This window comes from Corvus cornix, chromosome 3, assembly GCF_000738735.6.
Source record: "Corvus cornix cornix isolate S_Up_H32 chromosome 3, ASM73873v5, whole genome shotgun sequence".
Lineage (NCBI taxonomy): Eukaryota > Metazoa > Chordata > Aves > Passeriformes > Corvidae > Corvus > Corvus cornix.
Window position 1 is genome coordinate 32819813 of NC_047056.1, and position 15214 is coordinate 32835026.

Consider the following 15214-nt stretch of genomic DNA (forward strand, 5'->3'; position numbering starts at 1 on the left):
TCTGTTCCTCAGATAGTGCTGAACTTACCAAAACAGCTTTTGTCGGAGTGTTGTTAATAGAAACAAGATACTCCTTTTTGAGTGAGAGTTGAAGCGCTTCACGTGTGGCTGCTTTGTTGGATTTTTTTTTTTAAACACCATACAATGAAGAACTGAAAACAAAACGTCCCAGACTTCTGAATTGAAATACAGGCTTTACAACCACATAGTAAGTGTAGGCTCTTATATTTTAGTTTAAGACTAAATCATTTTATAGAGTACCAAAATAAGCAAAGGATCAGCACTCCATACAAAGTGTTAGTTCTCGTGAAGAGGGTAGAAGGGAAATGGACTTTAATTACACTAAATTTTTTTTTGCAAGTCTAAAGAAAACTCCATTTCAGCAAAACAGATTTGGGTTTCAATTCCCCGAAGTTCATTAAATAGTGTTTCTTTAAAGACAATTTACATTTTTCTCATTCAAAGTAAAGGGATGACTTAAAGCACTATTAACAAGGAGGTGGTGCTGTTAATGTTTAATGTCAATATGCAATGGCATCTGCTATAAAGGCTAGAAGAGAAACACAAGTTTATCTTTACTTCTGAAGTCTACTAGAAATTGACTAACACTGGAGAAAAGTTTCAAGCACAGCACACGACTCTAGCTCTATGCTGCTGCCAGGAAGCCTCTGCTAGTCCATACACTGCCACGGGGACTCTGCCAGCACAGCCCAGGGCCCCAATGGCAGCAGTGAGACATTCTCACACGTGTACCCCATGTCCCACTTACAATGGGTACATCTTCTCCCTGTCTTATGGCATTAAAATGCAAGTTAGCAGCTAACATTGCCACTACAATTTTACAGAAGCATAAAGCTGAACAAAATAGCAGTTAAAACAAATTGAAGCTCTCTGTTAAACTCCATGGCAACCCTTCCTTCTGTCCTACACCCTTGTCCCAATTCCTTCCCTGACTCCTTCCCTAATGTCTATTTTACAATGAAGAGGTTTAAGTGGATTTACATGATGCAAGCGCAACTCAAAGGCTTTTGCCCTATACATATAACCATGTTAAACTGTGAATTATACACGTGATAGATTTCTAACAGAGCAACCACCAGTTTTTTTAAAGAAACACAAGTATTTCAGCATGTACAGTAATGAGTTTAAAACTGTCCAACATCGTCGCTTTCATACATTCTCTTCCCTCTTTATAGCATTAACGGGATTTTAGACCTTGATGGCGACAATCCCAAACAAGAGTAAAATGAATTTATTTTATTGCAAACAAACGTCTAGAGTTAAACTTCTCCACCCACTTTCTTTAAAGAGAAAAGGAATCAGCAGGCTAAGGAGATACACCCATTTGAGAATTGACATGATTAAAAATTAAGATATAAAATGGGTGACTCACAGTTTCATTAGCTTACAAAATGGTGGAGTAACTACTACAAGCACACTAGGTATACAGTATTTTGTGGGGAGTTATACAGACACACAGCTAACTTCATATAGATCCCATTAGACAACTGGATTTACAACAAGTTTTGTTTAATAAGAAATGGGCAAAGCCAGCTTCTTTTCAGAATCAAAATGCAGAACAAATGGAAAAAAAATTATGGTGTTGTACCTTCACAAGTTTGAGCCTCCACAAATAAAGCAACCAAGTTTTACAACTTTAAGAGCTTCTACATACACTCCACCATCACTATCTAGCCCCAGGTTTCCTCTTTGCCCCCAACATCTTATTGAGTTCCAAATGTTACAAAAAAGTCCTAGTTATTGCCAGAAACTTTTGCCTCCCCCTCCTCCCCTCCCCACCCAAGAGCTTCATAGAGAGGATGGAGTGTAATAGGGAGCTTTACATAATCTCATGGTATTTGAGGGCTACTAAGATGCCTCCATACGAATCTGGTTGCTAACATTTCTATTGTATTGTGACATGACTCACGACTGTTTCTTAGAAATTGGGGGATGGGGAAAAAGGAGAAAATTCTTTAATAAAAAGACACCAGGTACAAAGCAACGTTTTACTTTTGTTGTGGTAAAAAAAAAGTCACATTTTACAGATAAAATGTTGAACCCTGAAATACTGACACATTCTCTTATCGTGCACAATGCTGAGGTTCTCTTACGAATCACTTTAAAACTGCAATTAAAAATGTACAAAAAAAGAAAAGAAAAAAATCAACCCACAAAGCTTCTAAAAAAGGAACCCGCAGGCACTTCCTCTTGTGGAATGTTTAAAAAGTTAGCCTACTAAAGAAAACAGTCGACTTCTTGTGAAGGTTTTGGAGAAATATGTATCAGTTCATTTATTTGGGTATTCAATAATATCCTTGGTGATAATGCTGACTCCATGGCTTCTGACCCCAGAATTGCTGCAATAGATTAATAAATAGTTAGTTTTAACCTGCAATCACATAATGGTTAAGTTTCTTACTTGGGGAAAAAAAAGCATTTAACAAACATTTAGTTCCCTTGGAACTTGAGAAGATTAAAGTCCTCTCCAATAGAAGCAAGTTCCTGAACAAATGAAGGCAGTTAAGAGTTCACTTCACAGCAGTAATGTGAAGCCAAGTGCTACATACCATTAAGAACATTAAGCCACAGCTGGTATTTGATATATCAAGACCATCAAGCCAGCTTAAGGTTTGCACAGGAAGCTATTTATAGTGATTTACCTAGCATTACAAGACTTTGCTATGCAGTTTTGATTATGCATCTAATTGTTCTAGTCAGCATTTTGCAACATTCAAGTTAACAATCAGTAAAAATGTAAAGCTGGGACTACTTACACCCTGCTGCCACTGGTTGTAGCCCTGAGATTGGTTTTTGTAGCCACGATTATTTCCCCTTCCTCTGAAGTTCTGCAAGAGGACAACAGTTTTTAAGTACTTCAGCTATATGCATTTTCCACAAGAGGCCTAATACCCATCTTTGTTACCACCAAAGTATCACACACCATATAGAAGCTTTAAAACAAGGTATCAGCCCCAGGTTAAAAGAAAAACACACCACCAAAAAATCCCTCCCTGAAAAACATTAGAATACCAAAAGCCTCCTCCTTCCCCTCTAAGCAACTGCTTTTTAAGCATGGGGCAAGAACCTCAGAATTAATAAACCAGCTCAAACTCTTGTTGCCTGGTCTGGAAAGCTGGCTAATCCAGTTTTGACTCACCCTATTTCCAGCTGCTAAATGCACCAGGACAACTAAAAATACAAGAGCTTGTCTATTTTTAGTTAGGAAAGGCTGTAGTTGCTACAAGGATATGTTATCTGATCAGACAAAAGGATATGGGTCACACAACTGAAAATAGAAGAGCTAGCCCACAAAACTTCAAAAAGAAGTTACAGTACAACAAAGGGACATTGATACAAGTAGATAAAATGTTGCTTTTTCCCTGTTTGCCAGTATTAGGCAAACCTGAGCCATGTTTACTGGCTTGGGCTCCATCTGCTGGCTCTTCAGCAATCCCAATTTTGTTTTCCAATACTTCCACCAATATTTCACCAGGTAAGATCTAGGCTAGTGTGTCTTTACTAGTTGTGTTTGATACTAGACACCAAAACAAAGACTCTGTGCAGAGCTATTTTCAGAAAGTTCCCTAAATGTTTGATAAAGATGCACTTGGACCCTAAGGCCAAACAACAGTTACTACTATTGGGGAAGGGGAAGAAATAACACAAAAAACCCAACACAAGCCTTCATACACATGCACTAAAAATCTTCATTTTTAACAGGACAGAGGTACAGCCCTAGCATGAAACGCCCCCATCAGCACCTGTCACACAACATTCAGAGCCCTGGGCACATGCACTAAACCAGAAAGGCCTTGCGGCATGGCATCAGTGTAGCACCACAACCAAGTTTGTGACTGTTCACAGGCACCAGAGCTATCAAACATCATCTTCCAAAGCACTGTAGTTCAATTAGTCAGTCCCCCCTCAAAGCATCACCTGGTTGTAGTTTCCCCTGTTGGGCATTCCACCTCTGTTATAGTTTCCTCTGTTTGAGTAGCCACCTCTGCTTGGAAAGACAGGGCCGCGAGGATACGGGTAGCCAATTGCTCCGCTGCTGCCACCGCCACCACCGCCACCTCCACCGCCTCGCTGAGGCATGTTGCCTCCCCTCCTGTTGTATCCACCACGATTGCCAGGGACTGCAGGGAGAGAGTTACTCAATCAAGTAATTGTTAGGTCTCACGTATTTCCTACACAAAGATGAAAAGTGCAATCCAAGGTTTTGACAATCCTCTCACTCAAGCTGGACAATTAACTATGCACCAAAATGTTAAATTTACTGAAATTGAGATCAAGGTTCCCACTACATAATAATTGCAATGCAAGTACTACAACCTTTTTCCCCAGCAGCAGCAACCTCCAGAAGTCACAGACTTATTTCTAGGCTCACCTCCTCCTCTGAAGTTGCCCCGCATGTTGAATCCTCCACGTCCTCTCTGACCCCTATTAAATTGATTTTTATTGCTCTTCTTGTTCTTCTTTGAGCCAGTGTTCTGTTTCTTTTCTGGCGGAAGAGCTTTCTTACTTTCTTCTTTATACTGTTCCAAAAGCTTCTGAGCTTCCTCTTTTTGCAACTCTACATAGATTATTTCATCAAAACATTCTGCTACCTCTGGCAGTGTGAAGTTCCCTATAATTGCAAAAACACTGAGTATTCAGCATCTACATTCAGCTACAATCAAAGCTGCAATTTAACCACCTTTCTCCCATTCTTCCTCCCACCCTCTCCATCCCCTCGGCATAGGGACAAAATTACATAATTTGAGCATTTAGGAAATGTAACAGTGACAAAGGAAATAAACAGGTCTTCATGGAGTTGCCAGTACTGTTCCAAACCTTGAAAACATTCTGCCTATCTTTTTTTTTCTTTTATAAGCCTCCACTCAGAACACCAGTTTCTGCCAAATATGTCACTTATATAGGGCACTTTATGCCAAGACAGCTTTGTGCATCTGCATGAAGCGTATCACCATAACTGAGTAGTGTTAAGGACTGCAGCAGAGGGAACACAATATAGTGTTATCCTACCAAGTTACAATAGTCTTCCAGTTTTGTATAAGTACAACTGTTTAAGATAAAGTGATTTTTTAGACTTCACGTTTACTTAATCCTTTAAACAGATACTCAGCATCCTAAAACACAGTATAGGATTATGTTCCATGCCTTTCATTTTGAGAACTGCATGCTCTGGAAGATCTTTTCCCTCCACCTCTGCCTTCTTTTGTGTTCTTTGCTTGTAGTCTTCATCTTTAGGGCAAACAACAACTGCTTTGCGCTGGAAGCCTGCAAACAGGCACATTTTTCTCCTCTGCGCAGCTGCAGACACATTTGTCTGAAAAAAATGCAGTAACTTACTACACGTAGCTGTCATTGTAAGAGTTAAGGAAGTCAACTTATGGTGTATAGACTTCACCTCTACAAGAGCTTGCAATGAAGTTTACAAATAACTGGACATAAAGATGCTGCATAATGCAAAGTTACGAGCTCATATCCACGTGTTAAAACACTATTCCTCCCACATCCCATAAATCTAGAGAAGTTCAGACAAGCATTTGTAGTAATATCTCAACTTTGTGTCCCCTGAATGAGTAGTAAGTCAGTAACTGAAACAACTGCTATTATATTATAACTTTAATCCCAATTAATTACTACAGTACAACGTATAACAAATTTCTGTAACCGTTTTTCATTGAAGCTTCTACCTGATCCAAAATGAAATTCCGCTTCTTACGAGCTGCAATCTCAATGAACTTTCCAAGACACTGTGGAGCTCTCTGCAACAGTGTGTTAAGCTTTCCAGTGTCTGCCATCTGACGCTTAAAACCTGCAACCTATGGAGAGATTTCCCACAGTTAGTGACTGTAGTCCTGACACACGCGGCTGACACTTTTCTTTGCTAAATGTTTTCCACCACACTTCAATCGTTGTTCAATTCAAGGCCACAGCTGCTGCAAACTCGTAATTTGAAATTCTCAAGCCTCCATAGAACATAAGAGACTTATAAACAAAGGCTCCATGAGAAATGGTACTGTTCAGTTCAAGGTATACTCATCACAATACTAATTCCAGCTAAATGCTCTGTTCTGAGAACAGTGATGTATAGAGAAATAGAAATACATTCAATAGCCAACAACAGCTGACTATTTCTTACATATTACCACAAAAAGCTTCAGAATCCTGCCATGTGTGAATTACCAGCTCAGCAAGGTAATAAAATCTTTACACAGAATCATTAGGTTGGAAATAGACCTTTGGGATCACTGAGTCCAACCTATGACCTAACACCACCTTGTCAAGCAGACCATGGGCACTAAGTGCCACATCCAGTCTTTTCTTCAACAAGAATGGTCACTAGCTAACAAGTAGCCAGTTTCTTCAATACAAAAGAATCCCATGGCAGCCAAGGACCATGGATTTTTTAATATATCACAAAATAAAATGTCTTATCACTTACCATCATTTTGTCCATAATAGTATTTGTCCCAAGAATGTTGTATTTCCCAGGATTTGCTGCTGCATGTTTGGTAACCCATGTTGTCTTGCCAGCTCCAGGCAAGCCAATCATCATCACCACCTATGACAAAAAAGTTCTGTATCTGAGATACCAGTTCAAAGATTTTCTTTAATACACAACTTAGCCCAGCAAGCCTAGTGGATACTGAGAGGAGATGTGGGGGTGTTGGGGGTGGGGAAGGTAATGGTAGTGAACAGGTCATGAGACACTAAATATTAAAGCTCCCAAACAAAAATGTCAGGAGTGAGGTGTAATAGTCTGCTTAACTCTACCACTTCCATCCATCTATTTCAACAACTTTTGAGATGATCAGAAGAAACTTACCTCACAATCTTTCTTTTGCTCGGGCCCCTTTGGTCCTCGGACCCTATCCTCCAGGGGGACCTTCTGGATGAAGGTATACTCTTCAGGTACAGGGAAGTAAGGTTCCTCCTTCTGACCAAAGTTAAACTCAACCGCACAGTTATGGCAGAGAACATGTGGAAAGAGTGGTCGCCCATCAAGAACTTCCTTGCTTATTTTGAATGCAACACCAAGCTCTTGTCCATTCTTGGAATATGAGAGTTCCACTTCATCACCATCAAAATTCTGTTTTACAGACAAAGCATTATTTTGGATAAAATTAACTCACTTTATTATTAACTCACAGTTAATTAGTCACTTCTCTATACAGGCTATGTTCACTCAACTTCAGTAACACTGTTATTTCATAAAGGAACTAAAGCCAATTTTCTCTTCTAATGAGTCACTGTCAGTGATCATCTTGTTCAAGATCTGATTTTTCGTTAAAAGGCTTTAAAGACATTTATGCATGAATATGAAATCATGTTGCCAGCAGTCACTGTTAGTAATAGCTGCTGGTTGTACTGCCTGCCTATGTTAAACAACCTGTCTTGCTCCCATGATTTTATATATTTGCTTTACTGCTTCTAACATCAAAGCAGTCTAAATTCAAAGATGTTTTCCCCTCAAAAGAAAATATAAGCCAAAACTTACAGCAAAACATCCAATCACATCATTTTCATCAAACTTCTCACCAAAGTCTTCAGTCTCACAATTGCATGTCTTTATTCCTTTTAGAGAATACCCATAAGAAAATTCTTCTTCACCTGAAGAAACAATTAAAACTAATTACAAACCAGCTTTCCCATCTAACCTTTTAGACATAAATTACCTTACAGCTACTTAAGTAACTGCTGTTCAGAATATTTTTATTAATGCCAAAACAAGCTATGACGCCCCCCACCAGCTATGCAAGCTCATTCTTCTATTTGATACTTTCACTTGAGATAGAACAGCAGTGTTTCCTCATCCCAGTTTAAGAGCCTTATGCTGCTGGTTCCAGATTCATGCTGACAATGAACCTGAACTGTCAGATAAAGACATGAGCAGTATTTTCAAACTGTGAAGACCTGATTATGCAGTGGTATACCTGCTGTAACGTAGTCAGAAAGGCTTTCTGAAGTTAGTCTCCAGGAGCACTTACCCCTCCCATTTTAAAGGGAGTTTAGCAGACAATCAGCCTATGCAACAGCTGAAGATGAAGCTGCAAGGAACAAGCTAACAGCAAGTGTCAAACACAAGGACTCAGGTGTAACCTAAGTAGAAAGCTGTTGCTGATGTCAGAACATACCAACTCACCAGTATTTCCTCCAAAGATGTGTTTCAGTGTCAAATATAAGTTATAAATATTATTATAATAATAATTTGCCATGTATCTCATGAAGTTGTACTTCCTTCTTTCCAGCTATTTTCAGAAATTAGGATTTTCCCACCAAGCAAAAAAATGATAATGCAGTTACCACCGGTACCTTTTATACCATGCCCCACCCTTTCAAAGTGGAAGGAAGGGAAACCCCCCTTTTTCTACTTATGACACTACATGAAAAGGAGAAATCATTAATCTTCTCAGGTATTCAACAATGTTCTCCACAACCCATACAAGATCACTGGAAGAATTAATCCTCAAATGATGGCCCTAACCCTTACAGGTCTGAATACTTTATGACTTTATTTGGTCCTAGTAATATTCTCACACCATGTCCACTGAATGACTCAATTAAGACCACTTTTCACAACACAGACTACAATCAGTAAGCTTGTCCCCCCTGCTTCAGAATAAAATTATTTAAAACTTCAGTCACATTAACACAAAAGCAATCAAACACTTAAGTCTTACCAAGCAACATTCCACTTGTGTTCAGTGACCAGCCAACTCGCACTTCATGTATGTCAATGTCTTTTGTATACAGGTGTTTAACAGGAATCTTTTCTGTAACCTATTTTTAAATTATTCGGTAAAAGGTAAGCAGTATTTATTATACACTAACAAGATGGAAGCACAAAAGGTAACATTTGGAACCTTTACGCTTGGATTAAATCTTTGCTAAGTCTAAGTGATCACCTTCTGTAAAAATAAAACATATTTAAGAATATGAAACCACAAGCTAGTGACTAAACAGTTCTATCTCCTGAATTAGCAATGAAGATTGAAGATACCATAAATCTTCATCACTTTGTCATAGCAGTCCCTCTCAGTGGTCAAAAGCCTTAAGTCCTTTTGACACTGTATTAAAATCACGAACAATAAATAGATGTATAAAAGAAAACCAGTTGCCATGAAGTTGGGATTAACAGTTAATTACTTAGCTAAGAAAATGTGCAATGTATTAAAAACCCCTGGTTTTTAGAGACTAGGGAAAGTATTACACTATCCCTTTTCACTGTAAGCAGACTTCCTCGGCAAGTTGCCAGCTTCCAAACAACATAACCAGATTTAAAAAAAATTTAAAAAGCAACAAACAAAAACACCTCAGAAACTCCAACAAACCACCTAAATGCACTGGAATGTGTATGCAACCAGCTTGTTTTTTAACTGTCATTAGAAACTTTATTAAAATGAAGTGAAAAACCCATCCGTATCCTATCAACCTCTGCAACTATTCCAGTCAGGTGACTGAGGTGAAACTCATTTGAAAGCGAACAGGACAATAAATAGTGACATAAATTTCACTTCACTGGCCTTCCAAAGTTATAGGTATCAAGACACAGAAATCACTCCATGCAAAAGCTTGGATAATGGGATCACTACCAAATTCTCATGGTAGCAGTTAAACTTGAAATCATTAGAGGAAGAGAACAGATTTATATACACAGGCCCATCATATGCAACAAAGCCTTTAACACTGTTAAGTAAAAAAGAAGTAAGAAAAATAAATTCAAGTTTTGTGGTCTTGTTCCTCTTCCACCAAGTTGGAGAAATCAGTATATTAGAAGGGTGATTGCTCTTTGTCTTTCTTACCCTTCAGGAGAACTCTTGCTCTCAAAATTCAACCACCTGCTAAATACATCCAATGCATCAAGTCAAGTTAATAATGTTGGAAAGTACCTCTAGAGGTCATCCAGCCCAAATCCCTGTCTAGAGCAGATCAAACTCATAGACTAAGTAGACCCAGAAAGGACTGTTGGGATAATTTATATCCCATGAAAAAAAAAGGTCAAGCTTTCTGTAGTCTTCAGAAAGTACAAGTAAACTTCTGACTAGAAACTATAAAAATCCTTTCAGTGTTGACGCATGAGATGCCAAATACAATGCTTGGTTAAAAAAAATGAGACCAAAAGTCTCACATTCAGAACAAATACAGTGTTTTGTGTTTGGTTTTTTGGTTGGGTTTTGTGTTTTGTTTGTTAAATGGAAGCTCTTATAAAAGAGGAAACATTTTTGCAGACTGAGCCATCTTCTTGTAAGAAAAGACCTTTTAAGAGTCCTGTTCACATCAATTAGTTTCAACTAACTCCAAAACAATCTAACAAGTGTAAGTATTATATTTAAGCATGCAAAAGTCTCCCATAAACATTAATTTAACTCACCTTCATCTCAAAGCAGACTTTGCCTTTAGAAACTCCATAGGAGGCTCTTCCTCCAGCCCAAAGGAAAGCAAAGCTTTCCATGGTCAGAGAGGAAGCACTAAACCGGTCTCTTGAGATTTTAAAATGCAGGTCACAGTTATCTGTTAACATAAAAATCATTCTGTTTACTCTGATTACAAAATAAAGTACAGGTGTCCAATTTTATGCAATGAAGATTATGCCAGCTTTCAAAGGTGATTTTAAAGACAAACTGCCAGCAAGTACCCAGGATTTTTCAGAGAAGCAACATGTCTAGATGGAACTGCAGTCTGAAGCTCAGCCAAAAATCTTACGAAAAGCTAACTAATGAGTAGTTTTCAAGATGCCACCTTCACTTCTGTCACCCAATTTCCCTCTATTTTTTCCATCTGCTTAAAAACCCCTGACTTTCACCTTATCTGTTTGAACCCTCTTTGTCAGTTACCTCTTTCCATCAATAGAGAGCCATCTGCATTGTGCTCTCCACAGTACCCTCTAGAGACCTGATTCTGAAGTAGTCTTACAGCTCAAGCCCAGACCTAAGGGCTGCTAAGAAGTAAATGTGAACACAAGTGTTTTTATTTAAGTACTGAACATAGTCTTTGGTTAATATAGTCAATTAGCAAGTCAAATTAGATTATGCCAATTAATATAAAGGCAGTTAAGTCAGATGTACATGCAAATACGCTAAGCACAAGAGAGTGTGCTAAGAGAAGCTACTTCAGCACAGAAACACAACCTACACACTATGAATTCACCTATCACTCTAAGAACGTAAGTGGAACCTTGGTTTTACAAGCATCTTCAGAGCTGCACACCATGAAATTGCAAATCAATCTCCAAGTAGGTTTCAGAAAGACAATGCCAAAAGTTAACAAGGGGTGCAGCATACAACAAGGAGTCCACAGAAGCAGCTCCAAACCTATCTGATGGTTACAAGAAAGGAGCAAAACGAGCAAACAGTGAGGAGTTCTGCTCTGGTATAAAACCTGCATGATGCCAGAATACACTAAAATGCAGTCTGCCCTGTATTACTTGGGAACTCCTATGCACAAGATTATGTTTTGTTTGCATACAGCCATCCCCAATTCCAAAAATACTATTAGTGATCCAAGTGTCTTCTCATTAGTACTGCTAACTCTTATTTGTTGCATGAAAAGCAGATAAAATCATACAGAAGAAACCCACCTTTGCAGGCTACTTTTAGAACAGGAGATGAGAACAGAATTTGAAGTTACAGCTTCTTTTGAAGACACAGGTAATAAAAAGCAACTTAGGAGTGGCTAAACCTCTTACATGTCTGGATCACTATCCAGAAGAGAGGGCCAATTCGTTACACAATTCAGCCTTAAAGCTATGTTTGAATCTTTCTCTAAAGAGTCTGTCAACACTTTAAATCACAGTTTGTCCAGTAACAAGATTTTCCACTAGAAAGTACTATTATTACTAGAAACAGTAATACTGAAAAGTAGCTATTTACTCAGTTACTGGAAAAATCCAAAGCTCCCACAGAAGTAGCTACTCACCAGGTTAGCAGCTAGAAACTTGAGACTTAGTTAGCAAAATGTCAGGGATGGCATATTCAGCAATTTACATGGCTGTAAACTAATACATCCATTTCAAAGTATTTCTTGTGGAATAAAACCACCTGAAACTTCTAACAAATAGGCCAGAAAATGCCAAAAGTTAAGCTTTTGGCACTTTAAGAATCCAACAAGTTCCAGCGTTACTTCAAGATCAAGTTTTCTAATGTTCCACTGAGTCCTTATACTTACCCTCAAGAATACAAATGTCAACTCTGCCATTATGGTACATTACAGTAATAGTAATGTTTATAATCTGCCTCAAAAAAACCCTGTTTGCAGGTAGTCCTCGATTTCTATGCTCTGCTGACCAATTCTCTCTACCATCCCACTTGCACAAGCCACCACCCCAAGCCCACACACTCACACGCTGCATAAATGGGTCATTTTTGAGGAGGCCTTACCAGCTCTTGTTAAACTTATTGGGAGACAGAACACTCCACTGCTTGGTACATGAACAGGGGAGCTTATGTAGAAAGCTCACTTCCCAAACTGTATTTTGTAACCACCTATGACTCCCTGAGCTTTCTGGGCAGTGGTGCTGGACAGCTGTTTTCTCAAGCTGTCTCTAGGGTGCTCTATGTTCACTCTGTACTTGGCCACCTAAGTTTCCAGACTAGATTAGTGCTTTGGTTAAGACTTCTTCACAGAACTATCACTACAGACTTCATAGGAAAACCAAGCTTATTACTGCTAATATACATCCTTCTGTATACTAAAAACGGGTGGAAACACAGTATTTTTCTAATTCTTTAAGTTACCTGGTAACGAAAGTCAACAAATGTATCCTCCCCGTTTCAGAAAGTGTGGCATTAAGATTAAAAGCCTTAACACCGCATCTTTCCAGAGCAAAGGAAAGCATGTTTACTCACAAGTGTCAAGACAAACCACTGTGTCGTCAAAATGTTCATCTTCCTCTTCAACGGGTGGCTGAGGGGACTTGGCCCTGAAAAAACAAAAACCAAACAAAACATAATAAAAGCTACATGTATTTTCATGAGATTAAAATAACATTCCTGTACTCTATTCCTCCTCATCCACAAAATGCTGCCCAGCACCAAGTCTGTCTACCTGCTATACTTGTTTTCCTCAATGTATTCGAAGTATCCACGGCCATGGTCTTCACGTGGTCTCTTCACTCCCCTCTTCTTCTCGCCAGGTTTTTGTTCGGTTTTACCATCTGTGGAAATAGATGCAATGATTTATTTTAATTATTTTGAATTTTAGTTTAATTGGGAATAAAATCTATATGACGGTTTCAACTTTGCAAACTGCAAGAAGCTACAGCATGAGATAAACAGTAACATCTTAAATAAGAATTTTCCTATGTTACTAAGGTAAAACGCCCTATCTTGAATTTTCACGGGAGACTCAAAACTTGTCACCAATCAGAAATGATTTAGCAGACAGAAGCTGCCAACACGCCGTGCAGCAGCCAGTACGGCCCTCAATACTAAGATCCCCATGGAAAAGAAAAAAAACCAGAACAAATTAAAAAAAAAGAAGAAAAAAAAAGATAAAAAACCCCTCCTGACCCGCCGCGCCTACACACCCGCAACACCATCACCACCCGCCCACCACGAGGGCAGCGGGACGCTGCCGGCCTCTCGCAAGGGCACCGTGCGATCCGCACGAGTGCGCCTCCTCCCGGCGGGCCGCGGGCGGGAGCCCCAGGGAAGGGATTCCTCCTCCCGCCTCCATTGTACCGCCAGGCCTTCCCAGCGCCATCCCGTGCGGCGGCGGCTCCCAGCCCGGAAGTGACGTCACGCGCCCCGAGCGCCGCTCGGCGCACAATGCACAGCGCGCCCCAGCGGCCCCTCGGCCGCCCCTCCCCCCCCGCGCCCCTCCCCCCGCCCCCCCGCCGGGCAGCACGAGGCGCGGGGCCGCCAACGTCCTCCCGCGCGCGCCCCGGAAGCCGCCCCCCCCGCCCGGGCAACCCCCGTCATGGCGGGGGGGCTGGGATTAATGGCCCCCCTTCTCCGCCCCCCCGCGCTTCCCGCCGCCACGCTCACTCACCCCCAGCGCCCTGCGCCCCGGGGCGGCCGCCTCCGCCGCCGCCTTCCGCTTTCTTCTGCTGCTGCTGCTGCTGCTTAGCGGGGCCCGCCGGGCCGGAGGCGGCGGCGGGCCCCGAGGCGCCCCCAGCGCTCTTGCCGGGAGCCTCCTTGGCGGCGGCGGCGCTGCGCGGCGGGAGAAGCGGCGGGGGCTGCTGCGGCTGCTGGGGCTGCGGCGCCTGTTGGTCACCGTGCCCGTTGGCGTCCCCAGCCGCGGCCTCCTCCTCGTCGGCCAACTCGTCCTCCCCCTCTTGGAAACCCTGGTCGTCGCCGTTCTCATCCTCCTCCTCCTCCTCTTCCTCCTCCTCGCCGCCCGCCTCCTCCTCCATGGGGCCGCCCCCGGCCCCCGCCCGCTCGCCGTTCTCCTCGCCCAGCTCCATGGCGTCGCCATCGGCGGCCTCCAGCCCTTCCTCGTCGTCGTCCTCCATGGCGGAGGCCGCGGCCTGGCCGGGGCCTCCCCCCTGGCGGAGCTGCGCGGCGCCCCCGCCGCTCTCGGCCGCCTCCCCCTCCACGCTGCCGTTGCCGGGCTCGGCCGCGCCGCTGGCGGGGCCGCCCCCGCCGGCCTCCTCCTGGTCTAGCGCGGCCTGGAGCCGCTCCATGAGCTCAGCCTTGAGGCCCTTGTCGGAGAGGCGCCGCTTTTTCAGCTCCTCCTTCAGCTCCGACACCTTCAGCTTCTTCACGTTCACGGGCGAGCAGCTCATGGCGGCGGCACTGGCGGCTCGGTCCCTGGGCGGCGCGCGGGCGGCGGCGGGCAGGGACGGGCGGGCGGCTCTGGCTCTGCCTGCGGTGCGTCGGTGCCCCGGCGGGCGGTGGGTGCGGGCGGGAGGCGCGGGGGGTTCGTGCGGCTGCGGGAGCTGCGGAGCGGGACCCGCCTGGCGCCAAATCCTTTCACCGCGAGCTCGCGAGGGAGACGCGCCTCGCGGGGCCGCGCACGCACCGGCGCCGCGCGCGCCCCGCCCCGCCCCCGCGCACGTAGGCCCTCCCGCGCTACCGTAACGACCGCATTACCGTAAATACCCGCCGAGCGCAGATCAGCCCGCCGCCCTTGTCCCGGCGCGTTCCTGGCGGCGGCAGATCGGCCGATACATCGCTCCGGCACGATAAATCCGCTCCGGGCTGCGAACCACCGCCGTGCCAGATCCCGCCCGCATGAGGCCGTAGCCCGACCGAAATGC

General features: G+C 42.9%; 1 protein-coding gene across 1 annotated transcript; it reads right to left on the minus strand.

The window, feature by feature from the left end:
• Positions 1-209: 209 nt before the first annotated feature.
• On the minus strand, positions 210-14970 carry HNRNPU (heterogeneous nuclear ribonucleoprotein U). Its single transcript, XM_039568970.1, has 14 exons — positions 14005-14970; positions 13060-13168; positions 12861-12934; positions 10388-10527; positions 8697-8796; positions 7514-7626; positions 6842-7105; positions 6458-6577; positions 5706-5834; positions 5167-5335; positions 4394-4633; positions 3940-4142; positions 2778-2849; positions 210-2360 (listed from the first exon to the last, which is right to left on the minus strand). Exons 1-14 carry the CDS (start codon positions 14738-14740, stop codon positions 2307-2309), a joined length of 2523 nt encoding a protein of 840 aa, XP_039424904.1. The 5' UTR covers positions 14741-14970; the 3' UTR covers positions 210-2306.
• Between the last annotated feature and the right edge of the window lie 244 nt (positions 14971-15214).

What these genes read in the sequence shown, in the direction of transcription:
- HNRNPU (XM_039568970.1), bottom strand. Translation starts at nt 14,740, where the DNA reads ATGAGCTGCTCGCCCGTGAACGTGAAGAAGCTGAAGGTGTCGGAGCTG. An exon ending in AAGTCTGCTTTGAGATGAAG is followed by an intron (nt 8,797 to 10,387) that starts GTGAGTTAAATT and finishes ATTTAAAAATAG; the next exon opens with GTTACAGAAAAGATTCCTGT. An exon ending in CACAAGTGGAATGTTGCTTG is followed by an intron (nt 7,627 to 8,696) that starts GTAAGACTTAAG and finishes TTGTTTCTTCAG; the next exon opens with GTGAAGAAGAATTTTCTTAT.